Below are 14624 nucleotides of genomic sequence, written 5' to 3'. Positions count from 1 at the left end.
TACTACACACGTAGTCCTTGGAGGAACACCATTGCTGTGTGAATGACATCATAATCCAGAAACATACATCATCAGCCAAACATCCTGCTGTATCAGCAGCCTGATAGAGTGTACTAATCTAGACAGGATATCCTCGTATCATCAAGCCCTGAATTAGAGGTGTGGACTACATCTAGAAGGATATCCTGCTGCTATCAGCAGCCCTGATAGAGGGTGACTACATCAGACAGGATATCCTTGACTGTCTCAGCACCTTAGAGTGTGACTACATCTAGACAGGACATCCTGCTGTTAGCAGCCTGATAGAGGTGTGGGATACATCTAGGACAGGATATACATCCTGCTGTATCAGCAGGCCCTGAAGAGGTGTGACACATCTAGACCAGGATATCAGGCCTGCTGTATCAGCAGCCCTATGAGAGGTGTGACTACTCTAGACAGGATATACTCGTGAGCTCTGGATAGAGGTACAGTATGACTACAGAGATTGTTCGCGGATAATCGGTCACTGGGTCGAGTGTGTGTAGCTAGCTGCTAGTTAAATATCAAACAGTACTGCCCTAGCAACATAAATTTGATTGTACATCATCAGCAATATTCGGTCTGGGTTTGCTGTTCAGCAGAACTAATTTATCTTCCTCATAGAATCAAATCATTTCAAATAGGAAGGATGCTGGAGGCTGCTGATAAATTGAAATAACTTCGTCAAAGTTATTAGATTAATGTTGGTCTTTTCAGAAAGAAATTAAATTATTACTCCACCTGAGTAGCCTATAAGGATCAAGAGCTTCTTTTTAAAAAGTTGCCCTAGCTGTGGATGTGTGTACCCATAACAAGGCATAGCCTTACAGTCAGGAATGAAAGCAAACTGTCAGTGCAACAGGAGACAAAACAGGCTGGATTTCATGGATCTTTTTATTATTTACTAGATTGAAGATTACGAACATAGACATAAAAGGAAGGGCATTAGTTGGGGGTATTGAAGATGTGTGTGTGTGTGTGTGTGGTGTATAGTGTGTTCGGCGTGACGTGCGCGATGCAGTCGGTGCGGCGGTGCGGGTGGACGTATGGTGCTCGGTCCGATGCCTTGTGGTGGGGTTAGTGTGTGTTGTGTCGTGTAGTGTTTAGTGTGTGCGTTGGTGGTGTCTGAGTAGAACAGTTGAGTGTTGATGGTGTGTGTGTGTGTGTGCAATACCTTTACTTGAACCTAGTGTGATCGATTGCTATACTGTGCGTGTGCGGTACTAGGAGTTGTGAGTGTGAAGTTTTGTGTATGTATATATATATATCATACAGCTGACATAAATTGTCATAGCACATTATATATAACTGTTGTGACATACACTAATGACCAAAAAATGTGGACAACCTGCTCGTCGAACATCTCATTCCAATATCATGGTGTGGAGGCTGTCTTTTTAGGACTTCAGTGCAGGCTTTTGAATTATAGATCATAGTCTACATGCTGGAAAAAACGTATGTGTTTATGGTTTTACACCCCCTCGCTATAATGTGGATATAGAGTTTCTTGATCTAACAGAAACACAGAGAGGGTGTTCTTTAATGGAAGCTAATCAAATATAACCCAGTTAAATCAGAATTCCCAGGGTAGCTGTTTAGGCCCCTTGCTGTTTTTTAAATTTTTTACTAACGACATGCCACTGACTGAGGGAAAGCCAGAGTTTCTATGTATGCGGAATGATCAACACTATACCGATCAGCTACTACAGAAACGACTGAAATGACTTCAACACTCAACAAGAGCTGCAAGTTGTTTCAGAGTGGTGGCAAGGAATAAGTTAGCCCTAAATATTTCTAAACTAAAAGGCATTGTTTATTTGGAAACAAAACACACTTAAACCCTAACCTCAACTAAATCTTGTAATTAAAATAATGTGGAAAATTGAGCAAGTTGAGATGACTAACTGTTTGGAGTAACACTAGATTGTAAACTTTCATGGTCAAAACATATTGATTGCAGTAGTAGCTAGATGGGGAGAAGTCTCTGTCTATAATTGTAAGGGGTGCGAACATGGTGCAGGGAAGTCAGCGCAGGAGAGCAGAATTAGGTAAAAAGCGGAGCAGTTTAATAGAACCAACGGCATAATCAATACAAAATATGTGCCACCAATTAACCGACGCGCACCAGTCAAACAAATGTGCACAAGCCACTTACAATTAAAACAATACCACACAAAGACATGGGGAACCATGAGGGTTAAATACACAACACGTGTTTGGAAATATTAAATCAAATACTACTCAGATACTGCGAGCTTGTGAAATTCAATTAGACTTTAATTGCAGAGAGTGCAACAAAGCCGAGCACCGCATGGAAAGTACTGCCTTCTCATTCTTAGTGCTGGGCTTTTATAATTTTTTTCCTTTCACATACGTTCACACCCCATTGCTTTGATCAAGTTTCCATTCTCTTATTGGCTCAGATATCGGGGCATAGATTCATTGTGGCGTGACATGCATACCATTTAGCTAAAATTTGTTCCGTCCAAAAGGTCTTTACAAGTTCAGACCTACATTATCAACATATGCTTAATTGTGTGGCGTTGTCCAGTAGCCTTTCAGAAGACCAGTCACGTCTTGTTAGTTTACCTTGCCTCTCTACACAGATTCTGCTTACGTTCTGTTCTTTACATGTCAACAATGGTCAATTCGCATGTTGATTAGCTGGACACTCACATTGTTTAGCCTTCATTCTGCTTACATTTATGTTAATATTTAAAGTTTATATGATTATTCTTTCTACTTCAAAAGAACAGTATAGTTACTGAAATCATCGATGACGGGAAAATCTCCAACACACGTAATGAGGGAAATGAAAACCAGGTGTGTGGGAAAACAAGACAAAACAAATGGAAAATGAAAATGATAGGCGATGGCTAGAAGACCGCGATGTCGCCCGCACCGAACACCGCCCCGAACAGCGAGAGGCACCGACTGGCAGAGAAGTCGTGACAGGTACCCCCCCTTGACGGGCTACAGGCTCTAGCAGCGCGCCACCACCGGCTCGGGACGACCGGAGGGCGACGCGCAGGGCGATCCGGACGGAGACGGTGGAATCCCGCAGCATTGAAGGGTTCAAACAAACGTCCTCCACCGAACCCACATCTCTCCTCCGGACCATTACCCCTCCCAGTCCACGAGGTACTGAAGGCCCCTCGCCCGACACCTCGAATGCAGTTATGAACAAACGGAGTACCCGGGCCCCCTCGATGTCCAGATGGGGCGGAGGAACCTCCCGCACCTCAGACTCCTTGGAGCGGCCAGCCACCAAGGCCTGAGGAAGGACACATGGAACGAGGGGTTAATACGTAATCGGGGGGAAGCTGTAACCTGTAACTCACCTCGTTCAGTCTCCCCAGGACTTAAATATCCCCACAAACACGGACCCAGCTTCCGGCAGGGCAGGCGGAGAGGCAGGTTTTCGCGTTGTCGAGAGCCAGAACCCGGTCCCCGGTGCGTACACCGGGCATCACTGCGGTGACCAGTCCACACTGCGTCTTTTGGCGCAGCGCGGCCTGCTGGAGGTGACATGGGACTTCCCAGGTCTCCTCCGCCTGTGTTTGAACCAATCGTCCACCGCAGGAGCCTCTGCCTTATTCTCTGATTTTTCTGTGGTGCTGATCGTGAAGGTGCTAGTGGAGATGCGCGGCTGGTGTGTGTGTGTGTGTGTGTGAGTGTGTGGGTGGGTGTGTGTGTGAAAGGAATGAGGTGGAGGACGGTGATGTCTACCTCCTGCCTCTGACACCTTCTTGCTGGCGATGAGTCACGACACACACAACGTGTGTCCGAAAGTGACCTGTTTTGTTACCCTGTTGTTAAATACCTTCGGTCTAAACATAGTGAACGGGGTGCTCCTTTGGAGCTCTGTTGGTAGAGCATGGCACTTGTGACCCCAGGGTAGTGGGTTCAAATCCCGGGACCACCTGTATGTAAAATGTATGCACGCATGACTGTAATTCCCGTTGGATAACATAAGCGTATGTTAAATGGCATATATATATACACAGGGGTACACAGGGGGTCTAAAAGCTAACGTCCATGTGATTTAAGGCAGTCAACAATTAAAATGTTTGACCAGTTTCCATAGTAACCCTTATCAGAAGAGAGAAGAATGTGATGTGTAGCATTTTGGGTTGGACACAGTAGCGGTGCATGGTGCAATTAACAGGTTATAGAGCAAACAACAGAGTGGGAGTGGGAGTGGGGTGAGTGGGAGTGGGAGTGGGGGGGGGGGACTTGGCTCCCCCAGGGATTACCCCCCCCCCCCCCCCCCCACTCTGTTGTTTGCTCTATAACCTGTTAATTCATATGCCTTGACACCGTGATATACAGGCCTAAAGGCAGTAGACAATGAGAAGACACAGTGGCAGAATAAATTCAGCCACACCTTAGTTTTATTTAGTTTTATTTAGTTTAGTTTTATTTTATTTTATTTAGTTTAGTTTTTAGACCTTTGGTTTATCACAAAACAAGATAGCATCCTTTGAGAGTTCTCTCTCCAAACCAAACACACACCCTCTGTCCTGTGAAGTCCACAAAGAATATTGTATGTAACAGACAGTTACATGACCTACAGCGTGGTCAAACAAGTTAATGTTTCCCACATTTTCAGACCACTAAACAACTATTGATTTAGAACCACCAGAGAGTTACTGCAAGTCGCAGGGAACACAGCAGCAGCCTCCACTATTCCGGCACCATTTCAACTTTAACATTTCAACATGATTAAATCACCTCATGCTTCGTCTAATACAGTGACAACTAAAAGATACCAACAACTATTTAGTCCAATCAATGTAAGCTAAATATGATGTGGCTGTCCATGGTTCTAATTTCTGTGTGTGTGTGTGTGTGTGTGTGTGTGTGTGTGTGTGTGGGTGCGCGTTCGTGCAAGTAGAAAAACATGTTGACTCACCCTACTTGTAGAGAAACACCAATGCCATCCTCCTCTCTTTCATGTTGACGAAACGGTCTATCACTCTGTTATACAGTATGGGCATTTAGTTGTTGTTGTCCTAGTCTACCTGGCTAAAATGCTTGCTCGCTAGCCTAACTTCCATTCATGGGCAACGTTAGCTAGTTAACATTTAGCCTTCTACATCTAGCTACATATTGAACTTCCATCCTCTCAGGCCAGTGGCACAACAATGTATGAATTAATAGTTGGATCAGAATGGTCGTTATAATCATTGGCCAGTGCGGAGAATTAAGTAAAACCACAAGTCCAAATCCCTATCTCCATCCAGGGCTAATTTAGGAAAGGGGCAATTTTAGCTAGCTGGCTAGCCACTGGAGGACAACGACACAGCGAGATGCAACAATTCAAGTTTTTCTGTCAATGATGTATGCTCTCAATGGGATTTGATAGGAGTGATGCCAAATCCAAGCTGGCTTCCCTTGACACTTTTTTTTGGTGCGCCAGGACCATTCACCAGTTGCCCTTGCTCAGTTTAGCTCAATGCTGATTGGCTAATTCTTTATAATATTTTGGTCAAGGGAGATCAGATGTCTAATGGCTTACCTTGCCTTCAATGCTACGGGCGGCAACAATGTCATACTCGTTTGGACCAGACAGCATCAGATAGATGGTCTACACATAGAGAGAGAGAGGGGTGCTGTTTCGCTCGCTCGGATGCTTTCTCCTATGAGTTACATTCAGACTCTTGCGAATTGAAGGAAAATTATGAAACACAGAGAGACGGAGAATTGTGTGTAGATACGGTGCCTTCGGAAAGTATTCAGACCCCTTTCCACAATTTGTTATGTTACAGACATATTCTAAAATGTATTAAATAAAAATATATATATCATCAATCTAAACACAATACCCCATAATGACATCACAATACCCCATAATGACATCACAAWACCCCATAATGACATCACAATACCCCATAATGACATCACAAAACCCCATAATGACAAAGCGAAAACAGGTTTTTAGACATTTTTGCAAATGTATTAAAAATAAAAAACAGAAATACCTTTTTTTTTTACATAAGTATTCAGCCCCTTTGCTATGAGACTCGAAATTGAGCTTAGGTGCATCCTGTTTCCATTGATCATCCTTGAGATGTTTCTAGAACATGATTGGAGATCACCTGTGGTAAATTCAATTGATTGGACATGATTTGGAAAGGCACACACCTGTCTATATAAGGTCCCACAGTTGACAGTGCATGTCAGAGCAAAAACCAAGCCATGATATCAAAGGAATTGTCCGTAGAGCTCCGAGACAGGATTGTGTCGAGGCACAGATCTGGGAAGGGTACCAAAACATGTCTGCAGCATTGAAGGTCCCCAAGAACACAGTGGCCTCCATCATTMTTAAATGGAGAAAGTTTGGAACCACCAAGACTCTTCCTAGAGGTTTGATGAAAACCTGCTCTAGAGCACTCAGGTCCTACAGGTGTGCCAAGATTGTAGTGTTCTACCCAAGAAGACTTGAGGCTGTAATCGCTGTCGAAGGTGCTTCAACAATGTACTGAGTAAAGGGTATTTCCATTTTTCTTTTTTAATAAATTAGCAATAATGTCTAAAAACCTGTTTTTGCTTGGTCATGACGGGGTATTGTCTGTAGATTGATCAAGAGCAAAAACTATTTAATCCATTTTAGATTAATGCTGTAACGTAACACAATGTGGGAAAAAGTCAAGTGGTCTGAATACTTTCCAAAGGCACTGTTGCTGTAACAGAACAAATGTGGAATAAGTAAAGGGGTATGAATACTTTCTGAAGTCCATACATACAGACCATATATACGGTCCATATATACCGTAGTGATCTGAGAGTAGGCTACATTACATTACAGTCTGTACTGTACACTAGAGCTGGGTGGAGATATGACATCACACATTGTACGGGACTTTCTATTCCATAATATGTAACATATACCAATAGAGGTCTGAGTACTGAGGCATGCAGGCACACACACAAACACACCACGGTGTTTCCCTTTCTGATAGAAGGAAACCTTCTACCTGCCTAGCTCTGTCGATAATATCACCCAAACCCACACTCTATATCTGGGTATATAGTCTGGTGTAGAGCACTGTATCGGTGTGTTAGTGACAACACATTGTGCATAAGTCAGTCCACTCAGGGAGAGAGAGGCATGAGATGGAGAGAGAGAGGGAAGGGAGAGAGAGAGGGATGGGAGGGATGAGAGAGAGGGAAGGGAGAGAGAGAGAGAGCCATGCTGTGAGTGTTAAACTACTGATTTACAGTCCATACCATGGTATCTGCTGTGTTGCTGCTGTAAAGTGTTAAACTACTGATTTACAGTCCATACCATGGTATCTGTGCTGTTCCTGCTGTGAAGGTGTTAAACTACTGATTTACAGTCCATACCATGTATCTGCTGTGTTCCTGCTGTAAAGGTGTAAACTACTGATTTACAGTCCATACCATGGTATCTGCTTGTGTTGCTGCTGTAAAGGTGTTAAACTACTGATTTACAGTCCATACCATGGTATCTGCTGTGTTCCTGCTGTAAAGGTGTTAAACTACTGATTTTACAGTCCATACCATGGTATCTGCTGTGTTCCTGCTGTAAAGGTGTTAAACTACTGATTTACAGTCCATACCATGTATCTGCTGTGTTCCTGCTGTAAAGGTGTTAAACTACTGATTTACAGTCCATACCATGGTATCTGCTGTGTTCTGCTGTAAAGGTGTTAAACTACTGATTTACAGTCCATACCATGGTATCTGCTCGTGTTCCTGCTGTAAAGGTGGACTACTGATTTACAGTCCATACCATGGTATCTGCTGTGTTCCTGCTGTGAAGGTGTTAAACTACTGATTTACAGTCCATACCATGGTATCTGCTGTGTTCCTGCTGTAAAGGTTGTCTCTCCCAGGTCGTGTGTTTCTATTGGACCAGAGAACACGTCTGACTCCGGGGGATGGCCGAGGCAGAACATGCCTGTGCGCTCCATGATGCCCGACTGGCATCGACCGAGGAGCTGCGTCACGCCGTGGTGGAGTGTTCCTTCTCCTGCTGGCTAAGGATTTGTGAAAATGCCGTGGACCGCATCACCTTCAGATCCGCACCCCCAGCGGCCCCAAAGACCCAGAGCGCCTGGTGAGCGGGCAGAACGGAAATACACAAGCGGGCTGCCACTCATAATCGCGCCGGCCCATCACTTGAACAGAACTCACAGACGCCGCATCCAAATTAAACAGCGATCTTATTGGACGAACCACTGCCATACCTCTCACATGGACACCGCATGGCACCCCTCACTGCCCAATGGATTGGAGCTACCTGACAAAAAACCACGCCCCAGCCTATTTTCCTAGTTAAAAAGAGGAAGCCAACCCTCAGTCTCATTACCACTTGGGCCCGAAAACACCGTGAAGACACTTCACCTTGACTTATGAACTGGGACCTCTACTGAGTACCCTCATCCTGAAGACCACCCCTGCTGAACGAACTAACCCCAGCTCCAGGCTACAACCCCAAAGACCGCTCATCTTGACAAGACTCCACTTGGTACCTTTACACTCCAACGAAGATTTCAGCCCATTGAATGGGTAAAGCCCTTAAGCTGCATTGCTACACCCAGGATTCGAACTACTTTTTTTTAAAACGCCGTTTAATCCTTTGCGATTTTTCCCCTAAAATTGTAGGTACTTCCCTACATTCACCGGAGCCCGCCATCCAGAGAATCTACGCCTTTTTGGCATCTTTTCGACGGACCTTCTCAGACCTCCCGACCGCGAACTCCAAACCACACATTATTACACCACACACACCCCATTTTTTTCGGTCCAAAATCGGCCTTTTGACCGTACCTATGACTAGTGCAGCTTTTTTTTTGCACTTTTTCCTCCTCCCTGCCACCTGATGAAAGGCCGAGTCAAGGCAGAAACGCGTCGTGGCTGGGTACCCCTAGGACCGTTGTGGCAAAGCTGTAAGAAGGCAGTTCCACACGGACTTCAGGTGGGTTACCTCCTTTTGGCTACCTCCAATATTCTTGTACTTTTCTCTTACCCTTATTTGAGTGTACACAGGGACAACACTACAATGGAAGATCTACGAGACAACGAGGACTCCGGGTCGACTCTGATGGCTACTTCAGACCCCCTACTTCACCCCAAAAACGGGCCCAAAAATTTCGACGGGGCATTAGATATCCACTTAAGACCCACTCTACACACTTTAAAGAAAGACGCCACAGAGGGGCCAAGCCGAAAAAAGTTTCGACTGGCAACCGAGTCTCAATACAGGAACGTCGGACTTCGTTCTTACATAGCGTCTCTCTTTTTTATCGGGCTTCAACGGAAATTGCCAACAGGCTCCCACCACTACAACTCCGACCGAAAAACAGGACAACCCGGTCTCACCAAACCCCAAGACCAACCAAGAACCAAGACAAAAAACCCTCCAAAGAAAGCGCTAACCGCCCACCATACCAGGGGACCATGAGCCCGGTTCATACCTCAGAAGGTTGACATAGGAAGGGCTCCTTGTGGGCCAAACACAAAACCCTCCTAACCTTTCCCCCATCATCCCTGACCAGGGTGATTGACGGGAACGGAGCAGCAGACAGAGGATAGGAGATAGGCGTGCGAGGGAGGTGGGAGAAGAAACGGATGGCGTGTGGGAAGAGTCGTGGGAGTGAGAGTCGCGTGCAATGGCTGGTTAAGGTGGCTCTGAATTTCATTCCTCCATCCCATACCCAGACCCTGGTGGTTATGGAAGGTGCATAATCAGCAGGAACAGGTTACAACTCCGCCAACCATCGACCTCCACAATATCTTTCCCAGGTCAACACCATCTAAACCATGGATTGCTGGATGAGAACAACTGGATGACATCCCCAGCCGCAACTTTGACTTCACAGCAAATCCCACACCATTGGGACTCCGAGGACCCCTAAAACCCCCGCAAAGGACAAGCAGACCAGGCCTTGCCAATTACAGATCACCGCTTCAACAAGAAACACCGACCTCCGCTCACACACACCATGGATGAAAGAAAGATACGGGACCGTCCAGAAAATAACCCTCACACAGGGTCAGGCAAAACCAACACCGGGTCCACCTCTACCACAAACAGACATTGTCGCAGGAAAATCCAGGGAGCAACACCGAACTCCAGACGCCCCCACCACCCCAATCACAACCACGCCAAAAACTCCCAAAACAACCCATATTGACAACCAGAGGATGGATACAAGGCAAAACGAAGCCATTTCTACTGGGGAACCAATACTACTAGTCAACAGCTCACCTCCAGTCACCCCACGGCCGGATTTACGAGATGGAACAATCAGGCTCCCACGCGACAAAATCGCGGATCATACGGACAACCCTGGTCTCACCCCACCCAAGACCAACCGGAACCGGATGTAAAAGAACTCTTCAAGGAAAGCGGGTACCCACCCCCACCATACCATGGGGGACCAGAGACCCGGTCATAACCCTCACGAAGGGTTGACATAAGGGGAAAGGGCCTCCTTTTGGGCAACACAACCCTCCTTAACCTTCCCCTACTTCATACCCTGACCAGGTGATGGAGGGAAACGCGAGCAGAGGCAGAGTGTTAAGGTGGCCTCTGAAAAATTTCATGTTCGCATCCCATACCCAGTCCCAGGGTGGGTATGGGAATGAAAATCAGCAGGAGGCCAGGTTATAACTCCGGTAAACACTACCTCGATATACACCTTACACCCCACCGAAGCATTACTGGACCCTGGACTTTCCGTCCCAATGTCCCCATCCCAGACACTCCACGGAAAACCGGCTTTACCACGCGACTCCATCGAACAGCTTAATTCCAGCGAAAGGCAAAGCTCTCACCGATCCGGTACCGCCAGGACTAACGCCTGCCACAGATGGACGACACCACAGCGTAAATAAAAATAAAAGTAACCGTTAGGGCACACCAGGCCCCAACACTTACTACGTCGGACTATACGGGACAACCTGGCTCACCAAACCAGAGACCAACAGAGAAACTGATGTAAAAGAAAACTCTCCCAAGTAAGCGGCTCAAACCCCACCATACCGGATTGGCTCTCCCCCACCATACAACTCACCAAGCGTACCGCGGTGGTGACCCGTACCCCCAGAAAAGACTCCAGTCAAAACAACTACTCCGCTCTTCACACCACCCATCCTTGGCCGTCAAAAGGATAAAAAACCTCCAGGATTCCTTGGTCAGCAGGCTCCTGTAAAGACCACCACCAAGAACCCAAAAGAATTTGCACCCGGGACCATCGGACCAAGGATGGACCATCCCTAAACCCCTCAGAGGACCAACACCACCAGCCACAGGGCATGGACCACCACTGAGGCTTTCAACACAAACGGAGGAACGCCTGGGACATTTTTACCACTGCCCATGCACCTCACACACCCCACATCACCATTTACAAAAATAGGGGTCATTAAGACACAAAAATAGGACCTCCAATAGCACTATAGAGTTACCATGACCATGGTACTCTCAATAAAAAACGTTTCCTTTTAGCCCACCTTACTATCGCCACGTATAGAAAGTTACCCCAAATGACATGACTCTCAATAAAAAACTTCCTTTAGCACATAAATACAAAAGAACAACATAGAGTCACTATTGACCATGACTCTTCAATTAAGAACTTTCCTTTAGTAAAAAATTTTTTTTGGAGGGGGTTGCCTGACTCAGGGTTACCATGAGCCATGGGCCTTGAAGAAAAGAAAACAATAAAATAAAAAACATAAATAATCAAGAATTACAACAACAAAAAAACCTTCACCAACCCCACCATTCCTGTTCCAAAATACTTTTTGTAGACCCCACCAGCACCCCCAACGGACGAGAACTTTTTATTCTCCAACTACTCTGGGACCCCGAACTTGGCTAGGGGGTCCCCCCGCAGCGATTACGCCCTAAGCGATTAGGCCCTTCCATACACCGAAGGCAAGAAAAGAAGGGGATGAAATGGATTGGGACCGGAACTCCTTCGGGAACCTCTCGGGTCCTGTTGGCAGACCAATCGGCTCAACGTCTCCACTCCACAAAATGAAGGACTCACGTTATCGCGCTGGACGGGACTACCTACCCACAGTTTAAGAATTGGATGGCAGTATTTGGTCCAGTAGCGCGTGTTTTCTCCGAGCGAGTTGGAGTTGTTTAAAAATTACGAAAAAAAGGGTTGCTTTGGGTGGAAGGCGCTGCCGCGGGGACCATGCCCCGGGCCGGAGAGATCCCTGGGGTGCCAGATTGATGTCTGGTGGAGAATCGGTTCCACGAGAAACTATTAATTCCACTGGGGGAACCCTTACCCCGCCGCACTCAGCGCTGGACAACCGATCCACTTTTTTTTGACCTTGACTACAGAAAAAAAATTCACTTGTCTAGGGGATGACAGACCGACTTGGAGCACGCTACGATCCTTGGAAGGAGAGTCTTCACGGGTCACTGTCCACCCGAACCACTGACATTCCATAGACTGAACATGGGTAGGGAGGGAACATGGCAAATCATACGTGTACTCCTGGCAGACGTTACAACACCCAAAGGCCAGTTTGCCTTGCTTGATCCAAAAAAAAAAACCCGATAGACTTTCCCAAGACGTAGGACCGAACTCGCTAAGGTGAATGTATGACAAAGGCCGTGAGAGGGCTTGCCTTTCTGGGTTCTTATCTGCCTAGAACCTACGGGGAGTTCAATTACTTACCACTGCGACAGGGCACATGGCAAACCACTGAGGTCCGGGACCTGGCACAAGGTACGGCAACTCGACGGTGTTTTGCCTGATCCTACGCTGAGTATACCCATATACGGACCAGCTTGGATTTGGACTATACTATGGGCTTGATTCAGCAGTTAGGATCCTTGGAAGGCGAATAACCCCTGAATTACACACATGATTGATTGAAAACTCCAGGACCTAAAACTGACGAAACACGGAATAGTAAATACATAAGACAACAGTGGAGCTAAAAAAGAAGGATCCGATGGGGAGTAAACTCCTAGGGTTGCACTAAGCTTTTCCACCATCCCGTTGACAACGTGGACCCGACATCATGACTATACCACTCGACTTGGACACATTGGCAAACCAAACAGAGGGCCGGACCTGCTAAGTACGCAACTCAAGGGCTTTTTTGCCTGATCCTACTCGAGGTCGGACAGACCATACCTAACCTAACCCGTTACCCTAACCTTAACCCTAACCTTAACCATTTCTAAAACCTCTACCTAACCCCTTAACCTTAACCCATAAACCTAACCAACTCTAACCCTTACCCTAAACCTTAACCCTAACCTAAACCATTTCTAAAACCTTATATCCTAACCCTACCTTAACCCAAAACCTAACCACTCTATAACCCTTAACCTAACCCTAACCCGAACCTAACCTAACCCTAACCTTAAAAAACCATTCTAAAACCTATACCTAACCCTAACCTTAACCCGAAACCACCACTCTAACCCTTAACCTAACCTTAACCCTAACCTTAACCACTCTTAAACCTTATACCTAACCTAACCTTTAACCCTAAACCTAACCACCTAAACCCTATACCTAACCCTAACCTTAACCACGCCTAAACCCCCATACCTAACCCTACCTAAACCTAACCTTAACCCTAACCCTTTCCATCCCTCGACCTTACAGGACGGACAGTCCTGAACCCAAAACCCAATGGGGTTAAATCTACAAGTGGGCAAACCCATGGCCTACACTTTGGCCCGGGTGCGCGCCGGACCCCTCTGGGCCAGCGCCGTATATGAATGTGGAGCTGCAGACCATTTCCCTTTCCCCCCTTCGGCTTCCACGTGTTCAGGAGATGGAAGTGGATCAAACCGATCTCAAAACTAGTAACCAAACCAGTAGCCAGTCACCGCATGCATTGCTGGTCGCTGGCGTCTGGACGATCAAGCCATTGAATTTTTATCCCTTAAAATTATACATGGATCTTCTTCTTACAAGTCGAGCCTCTACACAGGGGTTGATGATTCTATCACCCATTATGGCTAGCCTCTTCAAGGATTGGTTGCGTTGGTTGAACAATGGTAAAAATAAATTATTAGATAAAAAAAATACAACCTAAAAATTAGCTTTTAACGGTCTCTGGACTGGACACTCACATTCTGAAACCTTCACCAACACATTCTTCCTACCTAAGCAAACCACAAGAACACGGGTAATGTCCAAGATACCACCTACTCCAAGTTTTCTCCCACTTGTCAACACCAAGATTTTTCACCACAGACCAAAGAATCTAACAACTCACCACCTGACCCTCGGATTGAACATTCACCTCTCTACTTTTTTCCAGACTAAGAGGCATTTGTTTGTTCACCAAAACCCCGATTTCAACTACAACATACTACAACCTAAACTCCTGCAAAGACATCACCCTTATTCAACAAAGAAAAACGTTTTTTTACCAAAGAACTAGGACTTCACCACCCTGACACAGGGGAAGGAGACTTCTACTATCCTTGACGACCGTATCTCCCAATTAGAGTTGAAAGGAACAAATTGATAACAATAGGCTCACCCCACTCACACCCTCTGCCACCATACACAACAACAAACCAAAAACCCAAGCGCTAAGACCCCACCACTACACACCAACGCCTACTACCAAGCTAT

General features: G+C 46.1%; 1 protein-coding gene across 1 annotated transcript in view; it reads right to left on the bottom strand.

Moving 5' to 3' along the window:
* The window catches only part of LOC139024506 (filaggrin-2-like), a 24172-nt gene that overhangs the window by 7897 nt on the left and 1651 nt on the right, over positions 1-14624 (bottom strand). The window contains exons 2-4 of the mRNA XM_070439355.1: positions 8077-8104; positions 3408-3575; positions 2992-3295 (exon numbers count right to left, since the gene is read on the bottom strand). Of these exons, the coding sequence (XP_070295456.1) occupies positions 2992-3295; positions 3408-3575; positions 8077-8104 (500 nt within the window). The remainder of the gene's footprint in view (positions 1-2991; positions 3296-3407; positions 3576-8076; positions 8105-14624) is intronic.

Source organism: Salvelinus sp. IW2-2015, unplaced genomic scaffold, assembly GCF_002910315.2.
Source record: "Salvelinus sp. IW2-2015 unplaced genomic scaffold, ASM291031v2 Un_scaffold1588, whole genome shotgun sequence".
NCBI classification, from domain to species: Eukaryota; Metazoa; Chordata; class Actinopteri; order Salmoniformes; family Salmonidae; genus Salvelinus; species Salvelinus sp. IW2-2015.
This window is presented reverse-complemented; position numbering and strand designations above follow the sequence as displayed.